This window comes from Alexandromys fortis, unplaced genomic scaffold, assembly GCF_014885135.2.
Source record: "Alexandromys fortis isolate MF-2015 unplaced genomic scaffold, M_Fortis_MF-2015_v1.1 scaffold_9, whole genome shotgun sequence".
Classification (NCBI taxonomy): Eukaryota; Metazoa; Chordata; class Mammalia; order Rodentia; family Cricetidae; genus Alexandromys; species Alexandromys fortis.
Window position 1 is genome coordinate 1,284,883 of NW_026067892.1, and position 18,557 is coordinate 1,303,439.

The 18,557-nt window shown below is 49.5% G+C and overlaps 1 protein-coding gene across 1 annotated transcript in view; it reads left to right on the top strand.

The window, feature by feature from the left end:
- Positions 1 to 18,557, top strand: part of Bltp3a (bridge-like lipid transfer protein family member 3A) — a 54,340-nt gene that overhangs the window by 31,692 nt on the left and 4,091 nt on the right. Inside the window, exons 8-20 of the mRNA XM_050141174.1 lie at positions 571 to 769; positions 2,071 to 2,157; positions 2,799 to 2,969; positions 3,513 to 3,652; positions 4,121 to 4,262; positions 4,922 to 5,115; positions 5,275 to 6,722; positions 11,282 to 11,478; positions 13,427 to 13,578; positions 13,668 to 13,818; positions 15,876 to 16,138; positions 18,202 to 18,310; positions 18,431 to 18,531. Coding sequence (XP_049997131.1) covers positions 571 to 769; positions 2,071 to 2,157; positions 2,799 to 2,969; positions 3,513 to 3,652; positions 4,121 to 4,262; positions 4,922 to 5,115; positions 5,275 to 6,722; positions 11,282 to 11,478; positions 13,427 to 13,578; positions 13,668 to 13,818; positions 15,876 to 16,138; positions 18,202 to 18,310; positions 18,431 to 18,531 — 3,354 coding nt within the window. The remainder of the gene's footprint in view (positions 1 to 570; positions 770 to 2,070; positions 2,158 to 2,798; positions 2,970 to 3,512; positions 3,653 to 4,120; positions 4,263 to 4,921; positions 5,116 to 5,274; positions 6,723 to 11,281; positions 11,479 to 13,426; positions 13,579 to 13,667; positions 13,819 to 15,875; positions 16,139 to 18,201; positions 18,311 to 18,430; positions 18,532 to 18,557) is intronic.

Consider the following 18,557-nt stretch of genomic DNA (forward strand, 5'->3'; position numbering starts at 1 on the left):
GTGTCGACTGCAGACTGACTTTTTCCTCTTCTCAGAATTCTCCTGTTCTGGTTACCCTGCCTCTACTTCCAACCTGGCTACTGGCCAATTGGCATTTTATTAAACCAGTACAACAGACAGATCTTTACAGGGCACAAGACCAGTGTCCCACAGCAGCAGCTCAACCCGAGGATACCCTGGGACGGCTGCTAGACTGGGTTGCGTCCTTGGGTAGTGCTGAGTGAGAGACTGGGCAGCAGTTAGGAGACAGAAGGGGTGCTGTTAAATTGTGGTTTTATTCATGTGGACTTAAGCTTCAGGAAGCAGCAGAAAAAGCCTCTCAGAGCATGGACTTGATGTCTGTCTGTCTTTTAAATATATAATTTATTTTCATTTTATGTGCCTTGGTGTTTTGCCTGCATGTATGCCTGTGTGAGGGTATTTGAAGCCCTGGGACTGGAGTTACAGACAGTTGTGAGCTGTCATGTGGGTGCTGGGAACTGAACCTGGGTCCAGTGGAAGAGCAGCCAGGGCTCTCAACCACCCAGCCACCTCCTCAGTTCCTGATGTTTTTCTCTCCATCACATGTAGCTCACTCCACCTGCTCCCAGTGCCCAGCAGACCTGGGCCCAGGCATTCAGTGGGAGCCAGGGCAACAGCAATAGCAACAGTAGCAGCAGCCGCCTCAGCCAGTACTTCGAGAGGTTCGACGTGAAGGAATCTTCCTACCATCTCCTCATCTCCCGCCTGGACCTGCACATCTGTGACGACAGCCCGTCCCGGGAGCCAGGTACCCATGCAGCCTGCGCCCAGCTGGCGCCCAGCACTGTCTTGGGCAGAGCCCAGCCCTCCTGGGGTAGCTCTGTGTTGCCTGTGGCCGTGCTCTCCAGACTTTGGGGTAGCTGGAGCTACCTGTCGCAGCGTGCACATGGCAGGGCCTTATCGCACCACACTGTGCGGATCTTCAGGGATCGATCGAGCTCAGCCAGCATAAACCTGTTTCCCCAGTTCCCTGAGAAGTGCTGGTGTTTGTCAGAGGTTGAGAACCACTGCTGGGGGATTTTAGGAAAAGTAAATTCAATATAGGAAACTCAGAGTTCTCAGGATTCTCTCTTCTTTTCTGGAGCTGAGGATTGAGCCCAGACCTCGTATGTATGCTAAATTAACAGCGCTACCTGGAGCCAGAATGTTCAGAGTATTAAGTCATTTTCATATTAATGTTGTGATAGTCAGATATGGTAGTGCACAGCTTGGATCCCAGTACCCTGGAGGCAGAGGCGGGCAGATCTCTGTGAGTGCAAGGCCATTCTGGTCTGCATAGAGAGTTCTAGGACAGCCAGGGCTACATAGTGATACCATGTCTCAATCCCTCTCCAATTATATATATTGTATTTATATGTGTAGCAAGGTTATATTATGTTAGTAGCCTGCTTAAGGTCGTGTCCCACGTGTATTTGTATTTATTCAGAATGATGCTGGGCAGTGGAGGCGCACGCCTTTAGTCCCAGCACACGGGAGGCAGAGACAGGCAGATCTCTGTGAGTTTGAGACCAGCCTAGTCTAAGAGTGAGTCCTAGGACAGCCAGAGCTACACAGAGAAACCCTGTCTTGAAAAAAAAAAGGGGGGGGAGGGAAGACTATCTTTTCTTCAAATCAAAAGAATACCTGTGGGTGTCCGTATTTCAGTCCTCCTTTCCCCAAATCTAAAGAATACCTGTGGGTGTATGTATTCCAGTCCTAGCAGCTATGATGAGTAAATTTGAGACTAGCTTGAATTTGATGAGACCTTACCTAAAAAAACACAACAAAGACCCCCCACAATGTTATCAGTAATTATAGTCTTAAATTTTAAATACTAATATCTAATATCTTATGCTAATACTAATATCAGCTAATTTAAGACAATTATTGTTTCTTTTCCATTAATTGAACAAAGGAATCTTTGTATATTCTTTTTAGTATATACAGCACGGATCTGGGCCCATTAGTTAGGACCACTGGTTGCTCTCACCAAGAGCATTGGGGTGCAGCAGTGGAATGCGCAGGTTGCTTTGCTCCTCCATGCTATTCACTTGCATCTTTCTTCCATAGGTGTCTCTGCAAACAGACTCACGGGTGGTGCCATGCAGCTTACCTTCCGCAAGATGGCATTTGACTACTACCCCTTCCACTGGGCAGGTTAGAGAAGTGTAACGTGTTCTAGCATGGCCCCAGATAATTGAGAGGGGATTTCTGGATTCATCCCTGACCAGCCAGCAGAAGGGTGCTGGATATGGCTACATATGCTCAGAGGCCTGCTGGAGTGTCTCCCTGTGAGCATCTACAGCCTGTGTGGTACCCTGCTGGAGTGTCTCCCTGTGAGCATCTGCCTGTGTGGTACCCTGCTGGAGTGTCTCCCTGTGAGCATCTGCAGCCTGTGTGGTACCCTGCTGGAGTGTCTCCATGTGAGCATCTGCAGCCTGTGTGGTACCCTGCTGGAGTGTCTCCCTGTGAGCATCTGCAGCCTGTGTGGTACCCTGCTGGAGTGTCTCCCTGTGAGCATCTGCAGCCTGTGTGGTCTTCTGCTGTTGGTGATGACTAGAGGCCCTCAAGATCATTCGCTTTAAAGCTCGTCTAGTAGTTCATAGTCAGAAATAGTTTTGAGACCCTTGTGGAGGGAGACTCACATATGGGTGCACCCAGTGGCATTTGTCTCTTATCCCAAGAAACTCTGGGTTGGGGTTGGGATCTAATCTGAACTCTGACAGCCCTGACAGGGGAAAACATTGGCACACTGGTCTATGATACTGGGTTCAGATCTTTTCTTCTTTACCCCACAGGTGACAGCTGTAAACATTGGGTGCGTCACTGTGAGGCCATGGAGACCCGAGGCCACTGGGCCCAGAAACTGGTGACGGAGTTCCAGAGTAAGATGGAGAAGTGGTATGAGGAGAGCAGTCTGAAGCCGCCCTGGCATCTGGCTGTAGACTCTGCCTTCCGGAAGAAAGCAGGTAGTTTTAAGGCCCTGGGGGGGTTCTAGTTGTTCAGCCTTTTGATCTTTGCTATGGATAGCTGGTGGAGATGAAGCAGTGGAGGATCTGTTCACCCAGCTGCATCTCGCAGTGCGATGCCAGTGTGGAGCTTCCTGTGAGCAGCGGCAGCTGCAGTTCCCGGGCACTCATCTGTCAGTGGCGTTGTCTTGAACTCATGGAGATTGTTACCAAGCTGCCCCCAGTGTAGAGCTCTCTTTCTGCTTCATGCTACTAGTGATCTTGGGTTTTTAATTTCTAAATTTTAGGTCTGGCTTACCTCACTCAGGATAGTGTTTTCTATTTCCATCCATTTGCATGCAAAATTCAAGAAGTCTTTGTTTTTTACTGCTGAGTAGTACTCTAATATGTATATATTCCATACTTTCTTCATCCATTCTTCCATTGAAGGTGGCGGGGAAGAGGCAGAAATCTTTAATAAATAAATAAATAAAAATTTCTAAATTTTATTCATAATGAATAAGGAATGTATCTATTTCTTTTTTCCTTTTCATTTTTATTTAGATTCTTTCTCTAGTCCAGGAAAGAGCCCTCTTGACAAAAGCCCTTCTCAGGGCTGGCAGGCTGCCTTTGGCCCTCCAGCGTGGAATCGCTTACGCTCTAGCTGCCTGGTTGTACGAGTGGATGACCTGGACATCCACCAGGTGAGGACACAGGAAGACATCAGCGGGTATGAGATAGTTTAGGAACAGCTTGGACCCAGGTATGGAAGCCAGGGCCTGATGGTCTCACTTCTGAGTAGATGGATAGTTTGGTTAATTTCTGTTGAGCATGATCTCTGAGAAAAGACCTTGGGGTGTTCTCAGAATGCTGTTATAACCTCCTGCTGAAAACGAACTTGGACTGGTTGAAGTGCTAAAATCCTAGCACTTTGGAGGTAAAGGCAAGAGTTCAAAACCATCCTCTGCTACATTGCCACTTTGAGACTATGTGGGACCCATCCCTCAAACCAAACTGAACAGCAACTTGGGGATGGAGCAGAACAGGCGGGACGTGCGGAAAGCTCTGTGCGCCCCAGAGAAGGCGTGGGGTATGGCAGAGGCACATGTTTGTTAGGAAACAGTTGTGTCTGGGGCTCTGACATGGGCTCACAGTGATTTGTGGTCACTCAGGTTTCCACAGCCGGACAGCCAAGTAAGAAGCCATCCACTCTGCTCTCCTGCAGCCGCAAACGCCACCACCTCCCGACTCAGGTGGCTGCTATCCATGTGCAGTTCACAGAGTATTACTTCCCAGATAACCAGGAGCTTCCAGGTAAGCGTTGTCAGCTTTGAGACCACAGTCCAGTCTCATGCGTGGTTCAGAATGTCATGTGTCTGCCTGGGGCTAGGGCTGTGGCTCAGCCGCTGATAGAGTTCTTGCCCAGCACGCAGAGCCCTGTGCTTCCTCACCAGTGCCACACAGACTGATGGTGGAGATGCACAGCTGTAATCTAAGAGCTCTGGGAGGTGGAGGTAGCAGGTCATCCATGGCTGCACAGTGAGGTTGAGGTCAAGCTCATGGCGTGCAAGGGTGTGTCTGTGCTGGTGTGAGAGAGACCGCAGCTGGTGGGGACTGGGGGTGTCTGTGCTGGTGTGAGAGAGACCGCAGCTGGTGGGGACTGGGGGTGTCTGTGCTGGTGTGAGAGACCGCAGCTGGCGGGGACTGGGGGTGTCTGTGCTGGTGTGAGAGACCGCAGCTGGTGGGGACTGGGGGTGTCTGTGCTGGTGTGAGAGACCGCAGCTGGTGGGGACTGGGGGTGTCTGTGCTGGTGTGAGAGACCGCAGCTGGTGGGGACTGGGGGTGTCTGTGCTGGTGTGAGAGACCGCAGCTGGTGGGGACTGGGGGTGTCTGTGCTGGTGTGAGAGACCGCAGCTGGCGGGGAGTCCAGCCGCAGCACTGTAGATGACCATCTTTGTGTTCTCTGCTTCCAGTCCCTTGTCCTAATCTCTACATCCAGCTAAATGGTCTGACATTTACTGTGGATCCCGTCAGCTTGCTGTGGGGAAACCTCTTCTGTCTAGATTTATACCGCAGCTTGGAGCAGTTCAAAGCTATCTATAAACTGGAAGATTCAAGGCAAAAAGATGAGCACTTGGACATTCGAGTGGATGCATTCGGGATGAAGGTAGGAACAGAGCTGGACTTCGGCAATGTTGGTAGACACAGCTCCGTTTCTTCAAGGCTCTGAGCTGTAGTCCTGCTGTGTCCAGCTGATGAAAAGTCAGCTGCAGATGCCCACATGTCTGCTTGGATGCCTTAATCGTGTTCCATGTTCTCTCTGAAGGTGAGCTTCCCGCTGGAGAGGAGAGAGCAGGCACAACTGCACCGTCCCCAAGCACTTGTCTTCTCTGCGTCCAGCACGGTTGCCACCAACACCCGGCATGCCCCGCACTGTAGCTGTCCGGACCTCCAGAGTCTCTTCCGGGGTTTTGCTGCTGCCGAGTTCTTTCGTTCTAGTTCCAGTCACTTCCCTAAGGTCCCAGGGGGCTTCAGCCTTCTGCACATGCTCTTCCTGCACCATGCTTTCCAGATGGATTCCCTCCCAGCTCAGCCTAGCTCCCTCCCTCCTCAGAGGCCTGCGGCCTCTCAGGATCTTTGGTCTCTGCACTTCACCCAGATCTCCTTGGACTTTGAAGGCACAGAGAACTTCAAAGGCCATACCTTGAATTTTGTGGCCCCTTTCCCCTTGTCCATTTGGGCCTGCCTTCCTCTCCGTTGGCAGCAAGCCCAGGCACGGCGGCTCCTTTTGGCCTCAGAGGGGAGGCTAAAACCGTCAGCCAGCTTTGGCAGTCCTGTGCGGTCTGAAGCTCTAGCTCCTGAGTCTGTGTCCCATCAGAGGTCGAAGACTGAACGAGACTTAAAAAGCCTGTCAGGATTGACGGAAACCCCAGAGGTTCTGAGGGAAGGTGATGCCGGTGTGGACTACAAAGGGCATGTGGCGGAGCTGGAGGGTGTGGCGAATGTTCATATGCTAGTACACTCCCCTGCCCACGTCCGAGTGAGGCTCGACCACTACCAGTACTTGGCTCTGCTTCGCCTCAAGGAGGTGCTTCAGGGGCTTCAGGAGCAGCTGACCAAGGATACAGAGGCCATGACTGGGTCTCCCCTGCAGGACCAGACAGCTTGCATTGGTGTCCTCTTTCCCAGTGCTGAGGTGGCTCTCCTCATGCCTCCTGCCCCTGGGACTGCTGATGCTGACTCTGCAGGCTCGGATACCACCAGCCTCATAGACTCAGAGCTGTCTCAGTCAGAGGACCGGGAGCTGAAGTCTGGTGCCTCCTCAGACCAGGGCCCAGTGAGCCCTGAGAAAGTCCTGCAGGTCAGCAGTGCTGAAAACCTGGGTGCACCCCAGGAAAGGCTGCATGATGATGGAGCACTCCAGGACTCTGGTCCCCTTGCTCAACAGCCAACAGGGAAAAGCCATGAGGCAGTTGAGTCTCTGCAGGCCAAGAAGCTGAGCAGAGCTCAGACTGCCAGCTCAGCAGCTGCGTCGATGTCCCCAGCTGACAGGGCTGCTGCTGTGAATGGACAAGGGGAGTCCGTGCCCTTGAGGAACATTGAGGGCGACTTGTCCAGTGCTATTCACATGACCAAGGATGCCACAAAGGAGGCGCTCCATGCCACCATGGACCTCACCAAGGAAGCTGTGTCCCTGACTAGGGACGCCTTCAGTTTGGGCAGAGATCGCATGACCTCCACGATGCACAGGATGCTGTCCCTGCCTCCCACCAAGTAAGTGGTCCTCAGCTTCTCTCAGCTTCTCTACTTCCTCCTCCAGTTCTGACCACTGGGCTCAAGGCTACATGCTATGTGCACTCTTAGAGAAAGAATGGCTGGTGGGGACTGGAGAGATGGCTCAGTGGTTAAGAGCACCGGCTGCTTTTCCAGAGGACCTGGGTTCAATTCCTAGTACCCACCTGGCAGTTCACATCTGTCTGTAACTCCAGTTCCAGGGATTCAGACACCCTCATACAGATGTAAGTGCAGGAAAACCACCAATGAACATAAATCAAATTATAGACTGGGTGGTCGTGGCATACACCTTTAAGCCGGATCTCTGTGAATTTGAGGCCAGCCTGGTCTAAAAAAGCCATTTCCAGGACATCCAAGGCTGTTACACAAAGAAACCTTGTCTCGAGAAAAAAAAATTACAAAAACTAAATTACCAAGGAGGGAAAAGGGCAGGTTGAATAGGCAGGCTTCAAGTCAGCATTTGTAGCCTTTCAGGATGCATAGACTGGGTGGTATCAGAGTAACAGGACCTGGCATCTGTATGCTGTCCTGCTGTTGCTAAGGAAACCAAGTGCTGTTAGTGTTGAGGCACATTCCTAGCCCAAGTACTGTGTTTGCTTGTGTTTTGAGACAGGACCATGTCTTACTATATATCCCTGGCTCGTTTGGAATGAACTCCCACCCCCCCAGCAACAAAATTTTTAGTAGTACTGAAACAGATTTTTATATAACTTTGAGTCTGGCCCCATCTTCTTGAGACTTGGCATCTCAAGATGTGACAGGTGTGTGCCGCTGCATATCACGCTGGTGTAATAGCCATTGCAGTGGGTTATCTTGTAATCTCTTTAATTGATCCCCATAACAGCCCAGTAAAGTAGCTGCAGAACTTTGTGTTTCTCACTTACAGCTGAGGAGACTGATGCTTGAGAGAGGTCGTACTCTCTCAAAAGAGCAAAAGAGCTGAGCCTTTGCCTTTCTCTGTGTGGCAGTGCTGTACTGGCCTCTGCTGGAGCTGCGGAGAAGGAGAGTAGTGTTGAGCTCTTATTGTGTGTTGGTCCTGTGTGCAGCACTGTGGGTATGACAGGGTGGAAGAAAATGCAGAAAGGAATAGTCCAAAGGTTGGAAACGGAAGAGCCAGGCATGGTGGTGCATCCCTTTAATCCCAGCACTTGGAAGCAGAGGCAGGTGAATCTCTTATGAGTTCAAAGCCAGCCTGGTCTACAGATCGAGTTCCAGGACAGAGAAACCCAGAGAAACCAAAGGAAAAAAGAAAGATATGTGGTATGCTGAAGTCTCTTCTGGGACGTTTGGTGGCTCACAGACCATGGCATTACAGTCAGGGAATTAGAGCTTTTGCCCTTTCTGATTGTTTTGTGTATGGACGTTTTGTCTGCATAGAAGTGCAGTGCCCAAGGAGGCCAACAGGAATTCAGTAGGTAAATACCACACTAAAGGCAGAGCCCAGGACACAGGAACTTCAGGCTAGTGTTACTGCACACTCATTCCTTTCGTAAATGTATGTGCTTATATGTATTCACAAGCACAAATCCTCCGGGATTGGGGTTACAGACGGGTGTGGGCCACCATGGGGATTCTGGGAATTGAACTCAGCCAGCGCTCCTAACCACAGAGCCAGCCCTCCAGGCCCTCTTTTCCCATTTCTTTGTGGGTGTGCATGTGTGGAGGTCCAAGGTTGATGTTGCAAATCATTCTGGATCCTTCTTCCACCTTACTCATTGAGGCAAGATCTCTTGGTCAGACCCAGAACTCACCTGTACATCCAGTCTAGCTGGCTCGCTTACCTGTCTCTGCCTTCCAAAACTTGAGTTACAGGTGGGATGCCGTGTCCATTGGCATTTTGTGGGTTCTAGGGATCTGAACTCTGGTCCTCATACTTGCATGGCAGATGCTTTAGCTGAGGAACCATCTCCCCAGCTCCTTGGAGTTTTTTCTGTATGAATTGTCCTAAGTGGGTCTCTATGTAATGCCTGTGTGTATAGTGCCTGCTAGGGCAGTCAGCCATAGAAGAAGGGGAGGAAACTTCCCAGGGGTCCTTGGCGGGCTGGGGAGATGGCTTAGTTAGTATACCCAGCACCAACATAAAAGAAAGCTAGGCATCTGTCTGTAATCTTAAAGCTAGTGAGGAGGAGACAGGAGGACCCCTTGGGCTTGCTGGCTACCGTGTAGAAACAGGTTAGGGAGCTCCAGGTTGACGGAGAGACCTGTCTGAAAATATAATGTGTTGAAGCATTGAGGAAGACCGCTGATGTTGACCCTTGGCCTCCACATGCATCTGTGAACACACATGCACATGTGAATACACATAAGCACATACATTTACGAAAGGAATGAGTGTGCAGTAACACTAGCCTGAAGTTCCTGTGTCCTGGGCTCTGCCTTTAGTGTGGTATTTACCTACTGAATTACTGTAGTCCTGTGGGACACGCTGATACCAGGCCTCATTTCTTAGGAAACAGCTCAGCAAGGCAAAAACTTGGGAGGAACGTGAGCTCTCAGTAGTTAATGAAAGACCAGTGTCAAAGAGAGCAGATGCCATGTAACTCCTGAGTGGGGGGGAATAAAGGCTGAAAGCCAAGCTTTTCAGGATTCTCAGGATGGAGATGGGTCAGGGAGGTGGGAGAGGGGTGAGAGAGGAGAGAATGGGGAACATGTCCTGATGTCTTCACTGTGGCCGTCTCTACATCTGCCCTCTCCAGGCTGTCACAGGTCTTCTCTTAGGCCACCAGCCAGCTCTCAAGTCATGACATGGAGACTGATTCTTAGTTATGGGTGCTCAGCCCTGCCTTAGGCTTAACCTGCTTCTCTTCATCTGTGTTTTGTATTGGAGCTTTTTGCCTCTCTGTCTGTTCCTGCTTGCTCTGTGTCTGGCTGACTGGCCCCAGCTTCTCTTTCTTTTTGTTCTCTCCTTGGTACTTCCTGAGTCTAGATTCCTCCTCCTACTTTTTGTCTCTGTTAGACCAGTCAGGTTCGTTAGGCAGACAAAGTGAAACAGGAACACATCTTTACATAGTTAAACAAATGCAGCATAAACAAATGTAACACGCCTTTACCTAGTTTAACACAATATTATACACCTGGCCTCCCAGGGAGTTTCTTTTCTTTTTACTTTTTAAATATTTATCTTGTGTTATTTTAGTATTGAGTATTTTGCCTGCATTTGTGTCTGTGAACCATGTGAGCATAGCATCTCAAGAGTCTGGAAGAACGTGTTAGATCCTTCAAACCCAGAGCTGCAGGCGGCTGTGAGCTGCCTTGTGGGTGCTAGGAACTGAGCCCAGGTCCTCTGGAAGAGCAGCTAGTGCTCTTAACCACCAAACTGTCTCTCAAGCCCCATCTTTAAGATTTTTTTTACAGCCTCTCACTTCTGTAATCCCAGAATTTTGGAAGTCTAGAAAATTGCCATGAGTTTGAGACATGGTCTCAAAAGGGCACCCATCCACCAAGTTAAAAAAAAAAACACACACACACACAAAACAACTTTAACAAAAGCTTTTTTTAATGGTCTGGATGCAGTCTGTGTGGTCACATGAGACACACTAGTGGACATTAGAGGACTTGGGGTTTCCTCATACCCCCTTTAGCTGTTGCCGCACCTCTGAGAGTTGGAAGATCTTTAAGCTGTCTCTTCAGCCTTCCGCCTCATTATCTCCTTTCCTCTCCAGCCTCACTGCACCTGAGTGGAGCCGGGCAGAGCTGCTCATGCCCTCCCTTGTGTGCAGTTTTGCCCTTTGACTTGTGCCCTTTTCTTCTGTCTGCTTCAGCTCTTCCCCAGTTCTTCATGGATACACTTCAGGGCTGCCTCTTGAACCTAGCATGGTGGCACAGACTTAGAGCCTGGAACTCGGGAGTCCATGGTCCAGGCCAGTTAGGGCTACAGGGTAAGACTTTGATGTCAGAACCAAAGGAAGAAAATGCCTTTTCCTAAGACTCCATTCTTGATCATTTCTCCTCTGGCCCTTAGAGTGTGTGTGGCTCAGTCCCATAGGACTTGCCTGCTTACCAGTCTTTCTTCTGAGGACGGGGTGTCCTTTCGTTAGCTTACCCCCTGCACTCTTGTCTCTCCAGAGCAATTGAGTCGAGACTTGTGAGTGGGGCTGCGGAGATGCTCAGCCTTTCAGAGCTCTTGCTGCTCTTGCAGGACTAGAAGGCTCACGGCTCTTTCTGTAACTCAGCTCTGGGAACCTGACACCCTCCTCTGGACACCTCAGAAACCACATGTCTCTGCGCGCGCACATGTGTGTGTCCCCACATGCACAAATCCATAAGAACGAGACTGGGAAGTGCATGCAGGTGCTTTGGCACCACTCCTAATCACCAGGGCAGTAGGTAGTTGGCCTCTTCTGTGAATGGGATGACCCTGAATAGCCAGCCTTGAGATTTAATGTTATTAGCTGTTCAAGTAGTTCAAAGCTCAGACAGCAAGTGTGTCTTCATGTTAACCGTCTGCGCTAGGGAAATGTATTAGACTGAGGCTGGGAGAGTAGAAAGGGAACAAACGGTCCTCAAAGCTTAACTGGTGGTTTTATTTTTAAACGTAGGGAAGCCGTGGCCAAGACAGATGATGGGGTGGCAGCCCCAGTGAGTGGAGGTGCTGCGCGGCTCCGTTTCTTCTCCATGAAGAGGACCGTCTCTCAGCAGTCGTTTGACGGTGTCTCGGTGGACAGCAGTGGCCCTGAAGACCGGATCTCAGTAGACAGCGATGGCAGCGACAGTTTTGTGATGCTCCTGGAGTCCGGTACGTTGGAGAAAGTCGCCTTCACCCAGAGAGTGTGCCTGCCCTCTCGCTGACACCCACACCAGCAGGAATCAAGTGCAGCCGAGAGAGGGTCAAATGTCCTTCCGAACCAAAACAAAAGAGAATATTCAGGATATACGTTTTTCTGCCTTTATTTCCACATCTCCCAGTTATTTTTATGTTTAGTTCTTTTTTGGGGGGTGGCGGTGGTCTCATGTAACCCAGGCTAGCCTTAAGCTCCCTGTTTTCCTGACTCCTCTAAGCGCTGGGATTACAAGCATGTGCCTTCACTTCCATCTCTTACAGGTTATTGCTTAATACTTAACATTTATTACAGGAAAATACTCAAGTCAAAGGAGTTCTTGTCTAGAGCCACAAGGTTCGCTGATCAGAGTTGGTTTGTATCTGTTACTAGTGGCACGTGCTTGCTGTCTGGGCTTTGTTTTGCCTAGGTGGTTTTTTTTTTTTTTTTTAACTTTTTGAAAGACTTACTTTATTATGTTATTTATATTAATTTTTATATTTATTTGTGTATGTTTAGTCTGAATGTATGTAAGTATACTTTGTGTGTGCCTGGTGCCCTTGAAGGCCAGTGGAGTATGCTGGATCTGCTGGATTTAGAATCATGGACTGTTGTGAACTGTGTGGGTGCTGGGAATTGAACTTGGATTTTTTACAAGAGCAACTAGTGCTCTCACCCTCTGAGCCATTTGCTCAACCCTTGCTTGTGTATTTTATTGTTGGAAAATAACCTGAAGCTTTTTGTTTAAGGATATAACGATTAATTTAAATCTTTTAATTACATATATTTATCTATAATTATATATCTAACTAATATATATATATGAGTGTTTTGCCTCTGTGCACATATGTGTGCAGTGCCATAGAGGCCAGAAGAAGGCATCAGATCCCTTGGAACTGGAGTTACAGATGTGAGCCACCACATCTGGTGCTGGGAATTAAACCCTGGTCCTCAGTAAGAACACTTGTGCTCTCACCACTGAGCAATCTCTTCATCTTCATACAATGATTAACTTTTAGGAATTAAACTTACCATTTTTGGAAGTCACACACTCTTAGCTTATCAAAATAGCAACTTATTCAATGATTCCTTCAGAATATTTGAAGAACATATTTATGTCTTTCTTATCAATACTATTAGAGTTACTGTGTTTGGTGAATGAGGCTGTCAGCACGCTGAGCATGGGCTCTGCCTCAGAGCCCCACACTGGAGAGCGACAGATGGCTGGTGTGTTTGTGTGGTGACAGTTCTCTCACCTGCCCTGCCCAGTGGTTATGCCCTGCTCTTCTCCACATTCTTGCCGACACTTGTTCTTTCTTTTTCTGGGAGGGAGGGGATGGTTTTGGCTTTTTAAAAAGATGTTTATTTGTTTTTAATTATGTGTCTGAGTGGGTATGTGCACAAGAGCATATGTGGCCTCAGAAGCCCCTGGAGCTGAGTTACAGATAGTTGGGAGCCACTGGGAACAGGACTGGGTCTTCTGCAAGAGCAATCCGTGCTGTTAACCACCGAGGTCTCTTCAGTTGGTTTTGGCCTTTTAATTCCAGGTCTCGCTATATAGACCAGGTTGGCCTCCAACCTGCGATCCTCCCTAGGTTCTAGGCTTCCGTGCTCTGCTGGCTTGTCTCTCTGTGAATGTGTGCAAGACTCTAGGTTTTAGTGTGTGTAGTGTGGAATTTTCTTTAAGTAATTTTAAGTACAGATATTGTTCTTTGTATGTCTATCCTGTGTGCTGACTCTCTGACCACCAGTGGGTGCTTCTGTTTACAGTTGTGTTAGATTTGATGGAACCCCGCATCACACTTTAAGAAGGGTCCGTCCTTAAGTTCATCAGCTCTCTTGTTCTCAAGTGCCCAGTGCTTTTGTTCTCGCAGTTGTTGCTGACCTTTCTGACCCTTGACCTCTTTCATTACCTTCTTCATGCAGAGTCTGGTCTGGAGTCTGTCCCACCAGCATCTGTGACAAGTGTCTTGGATGACACTGGTGTTCAAGGGAGCCCTGTTCTGGATAACTGTGGCCAGGGGTTGCCAGAGACCAACAGCTCGGTGTCAGCCAGTGGTGACCTCGTCCTTCACTCGGTCAGCTGCCATGCTTTCTTCTGTGCAGGGGGAGGCTCTGGGACAGGCACCAAGTTGGGAATCAAAACTAAGAGACTCTCTTTTGACAGGTGTCAGTTTTGGTACTGAAGGTGAATGAAGTGTCATTTGGGATTGAAGTTCGGGGTGAGGACCTGACAGTAGCCTTGCAAGCCGAAGAACTGGCCCTGCAGCAGCTGGGCACTGTGGGCCTCTGGCAGTTTCTCCATGGACAGTGCCCAGGTACAGATGATGACCATTCCAGAAGAGTGGTGGGATTTCCTGAGGCGGGCGAGGCTAGTTGGCACTCAGAATGCTGTAAGGGAGGCTCTTTTAGTGCCGAGCTCTTGGCTCTTTTGTCTGGCAGCTGCGGGGGATTCTCCAGTGAGTCCCTGGCTAACAGAGGAGGCCTCCTGGCCTCTTTCCAGGCTTCATACTCACTGGGCAGTGTCCGTCCTCACCGCAGGCCCCACTGGGATTAAACAGGAAGAGTGTCCTCTCTTTTGTCTTGTGACTGCCAACCAAAAGCTCTGTCTGGTGGGAACTTCATTTACTCATGTTCATCAGATGGCAGGGAAAATCTGGCTTATGTTATAGGCTTTGTTTAATATTTTTTAATATTTTAAGTAGATACCAAAGAATATTTAAAAAGTACACATAAAATAACAGCGCTGCAGTGGAGTCTTTTTTTTTTCTCTTTTTTTTTTGGTTTTTCGAGACAGGGTTTCTCTGTAGCTTTGGTGCCTGTCCTGGAACAAGCTCTTGTAGACCAGGCTGGCCTCGAACTCACAGAGATCCGCCTGCCTCTGCCTCCCGAGTGCTAGGATTAAAGGTGTGCCACGATGCCAGTCTTCATTAACAAATCTTAAAGACTGAGTTTATTTTTCATGTCTTGCTTGAATAGGTGTGTGTACGCCAGGTTCATGCTTTGAGCCTGCATAGGCCAGAAGAGGGTTTTAATCCCCTGGAACTGGAACAACAGATGTTTGTGAGTCCCCATGTTGGGACTGGGACCTGTGGGTCCTCTGCAAGAGCAGCTAGTACTGCTAACCACTGAGCCGCCTCTCCAGCCCCTCTTTGAGTGTGGGTTTCATGCAGCCCAGGCTGGACTAGGAGCTGGCATGTGTCTGAGGATGATCTTGAGCTTCCCCAGGGCTAGGACTGTTGTCACAACCACACGCCTGACTCAGGCCTGTTCTGCTCGGCGCTCCAGGCTCTTGAGTTAGAGCAGTTCATTTTTACATATTCTGCCTTGTAGTCTGCCCGCCCCCCCCGCCCCAGGTTTTAAGGTAGAATTTGAATAGCATAAAATTCTTTTGTCTCAAGTGTATAGTTGTGTAGTCATAATTACCCATGCCTGTCACATATTACTTAATCACTTCTCCAGTCTATCCTGAATAGGCATGCGGATCGTCCAGTTTTGCTGCTTGCTTGCTTGTTTATAGACTGGTCTCATTTATGTAGCCTGTGATGACTTGCAGTTCAGCTGTGTGTTCCAGGCTGGCCTTGAACTCCTCGTCTTCTCCCTGTGCCTCCTGAGCTCACTTGTTTGTGCCACCGCTCCACCTTGTGTCACTGTCTCAAGGAGCACACATGCTCCCTAGGTTCTATGTCCCTAGGTAGCGATTCTAGACCACTAAAGCAGGGTGCGCCAGCTTCTCTGGGTAGTGATTCTAGACCACTAAAGCAGGGTGCTCCAGCTTCTCTGGGTAGCGATTCTAGACCACTAAAGTGGGGTGCTCCAGCTTCTCTGGGTAGCGATTCTAGATCACTAAAGTGGGGTGCTCCAGCTTCTCTGGGTAGCGATTCTAGATCACTAAAGCGGGGTGTTCCAGCTTCTCTGGGTAGTTGCTTCCCACAGTCATTCCGAGTACACGGTTCTCGCCTCAGGGAAACTCCAGATGGTTCTCTGTGGCGCTGTGGAGGGCTTAGCATGGATGAGTGACAAATGTGAAGGCCACATCTAGAGAAGGAGATGCTTTGTTTGAGGTTGTAGGCCTTATGTTCAGTACTTTCCCTGCACCGTTAGCCCAGTGTCTCAAATTCAGGCAAGGCCTTTTACTGCCCCTGTCCCTTGAGGGGCATTCTAACAAAAAGCCCGACTCAGACTGCCTGACTGCAGACCTCACCTCTGCTGTATGCAGCTGTGTGACTTTGGGCTAGTTACTCTCTGTGGCTTAGTTCACGCCTGTGAGGTAGGATGGTTCTGCTATGTTGGCATAGGGTTGTGTGTGCTAGGCATAGGGGAGTGCTTACACTAGTCTCTGTATTAATGTGTTTCCTCAACTCTCTTCTCAAAGGCACGAGCTTCCAGGAGTCCTCAAATCGGAAGACTGGCCGCATCAGGCCTGCTGTGGGCCTGCGCTTTGAGGTGGGGCCTGGTGCCTCTGTTCATTCCCCATTGGCCACACAAAATGGCTTCCTGCGGTTCTTACTTCGGGGCTGTGACCTGGAGCTGTTCACCTCAGTGCTTAATGGTCTGGGGCCTTTCTTGGAGGATGAGGACGTCCCAGTGGTAGTCCCGATGCAGCTTGAGCTCCTGAACTCCAGTGTTACCCTCAAGGTGAGAGGGACCTTGGTGTTTGCCCTGGACTCTGTAGTGGCAGTGCCTTTCCTGTCGCCTCACAGTTCTGTCACCGAGTGAATGAAGGGGCGGGGATGGGCAGCACAGGTCCAGGCCTAAATGGGGGTAGGAAGATGGTAAAGCGTCTGCTGCTTAAGTGTAAGGACCCGAGTTTAGATTGCTTCTCATAAGTTAAAAAGACAAGAACTTTCCGAGTCTTGCTAACCAGTGAGCTTCAGGTTCAGTGAGAAACCATCTCAAAAATAGTGTTGAGAGAGGGCTGGAGTGGCAGCTCAGTGACTAAAAGTGCTTCCTGCTCTCGCAGAGGACCTGAGGGTTCTTTCCAGATCCACCTGGTGGTTCACACCATCTGTTACTCCAATTTTAGGGAATCTGACTTCATCTTCTGACAGGCATTCGCATGGTACATATACATACATGAATGTAAAATATTTATACACAAAGTGAACCTTAAAAAAAAGGAGGAGCATGATTGAGGTAAGATGTCTTGGCCTCCACATGCACACATGTGAACATGCATGCGAACACATATGAATATGAACACACGCACACACACTCACAAAGCCCAGGCCATTTGTTATCCTAATCCTGTTTTTGTCATGTAACCCATGTCAAGCTCCTGGTGGTGTGACTCCCAGTCTCGCCGTCTCTAGGACTGGTGGTGTGACTCTCAGTCTTGCCATCTCTAGGACTGGTGGTGTGACTCCCAGTCTCGCCATCTCTAGGACTGGTGGTGTGACTCTCAGTCTCGCCATCTCTAGGACTGGTGGTGTGACTCTCAGTCTCGCCATCTCTAGGACTGGTGGTGTGACTCTCAGTCTCGCCATCTCTAGGACTGGTGGTGTGACTCTCAGTCTCGCCATCTCTAGGACTGGTGGTGTGACTCTCAGTCTCGCCATCTCTAGGACTGGTGGTGTGACTCTCAGTCTCGCCATCTCTAGGACTGGTGGTGTGACTCTCAGTCTCGCCATCTCTAGGACTGGTGGTGTGACTCTCAGTCTCGCCATCTCTAGGACTGGTGGTGTGACTCTCAGTCTCGCCATCTCTAGGACTGGTGGTGTGACTCTCAGTCTCGCCATCTCTAGGACTGGTGGTGTGACTCTCAGTCTCGCCATCTCTAGGACTGGTGGTGTGACTCTCAGTCTCGCCATCTCTAGGACTGGTGGTGTGACTCTCAGTCTCGCCATCTCTAGGACTGGTGGTGTGACTCTCAGTCTCGCCATCTCTAGGACTGGTGGTGTGACTCTCAGTCTCACCGTCTCTAGGACTGGTGGTGTGACTCTCAGTCTTGCCGTCTGTAGGACAGCTGGGGCTTTGCTCTGCCTCTTGCACCTCACAGGAATGTGTGAGTGAGCTTGCAGGATGGGTCAGTGGCTAAAAGCACTTGCAGCCAAGCCTGAGGACCCAGGTTCAATCCCTGGGACTCACATTACCATGTGAACCTACTCCCACAAATTGTCCTTTGATCTCCACATGAGAGCCCTGAAATGCATACACAGACATACATACACAGAGACACACGTATAAATAATAAATGTGATTAAAAACAGAAGAGTATCTGGAGAATCAGTGACGTCAAACTGTCCTGAGTTGGATGGTAGAGGCATGGGTATATTCCCTTGAGCTGGGTGGGTAGGTGTAGAAGGAGCTGCGGGCTGCTTCCCTCCCGCCACATGGCTAGCTTTACACCCGAAATAACAACACACAAATTGTATTCTTTTAAACACTGCCTGGCCCATTAGTTTCAGCCTCTTATTGGCCAATTCTCACATCTTGCTTTAACCCATATTTATTAATCTTTGTAGCACCATGAGGTGGTGGCTTACCGGGAAGGATCTTAACCTGCGTCCATCTTGGAGAGGAGAGCTATAGTGTCTACCTCACTTCCCTTCTTCCCAGCATTCTGTTCTGTCTACTCCGCCTATCCCAGTTCTGACCTATCAGGCCAAGCAGTTTTCTTTATTAATTAACCAATGAAACAACAGATAGATAGAAGACCTACCTACATCAGGTAGGTCACATGGTTCCCCTCTGTCCTTCAGGATGATATCCCTCCCATCTATCCAACGTCCCCTGGCCCTGTTCCCATCACTTTGGCAGTGGAGCATCTTGTGCTGAGACGGAGTGACGAAGGTGTCTTTCACCTTGGTGGTGAGTTAGTTTTCTTGGCTTCTCTGCTCTGCCCCTTTCTCTGATAAGTCAGTCTAGTTGACAGGTAGGAACTGTCGGCTATTGGCACCTATTTGTCACTTAACATGGTTATTTCTCCAGCGCCTGCTCAGGACAGACCACTGGATGAAATACCTGAGAAGCAGCAGCTCCCACAAGAACAGGTACTCCTGGTGCCCACAGGACAGGATTTGGGACTGCAGGTGAGGACCTGACCTAATCTTCCCAT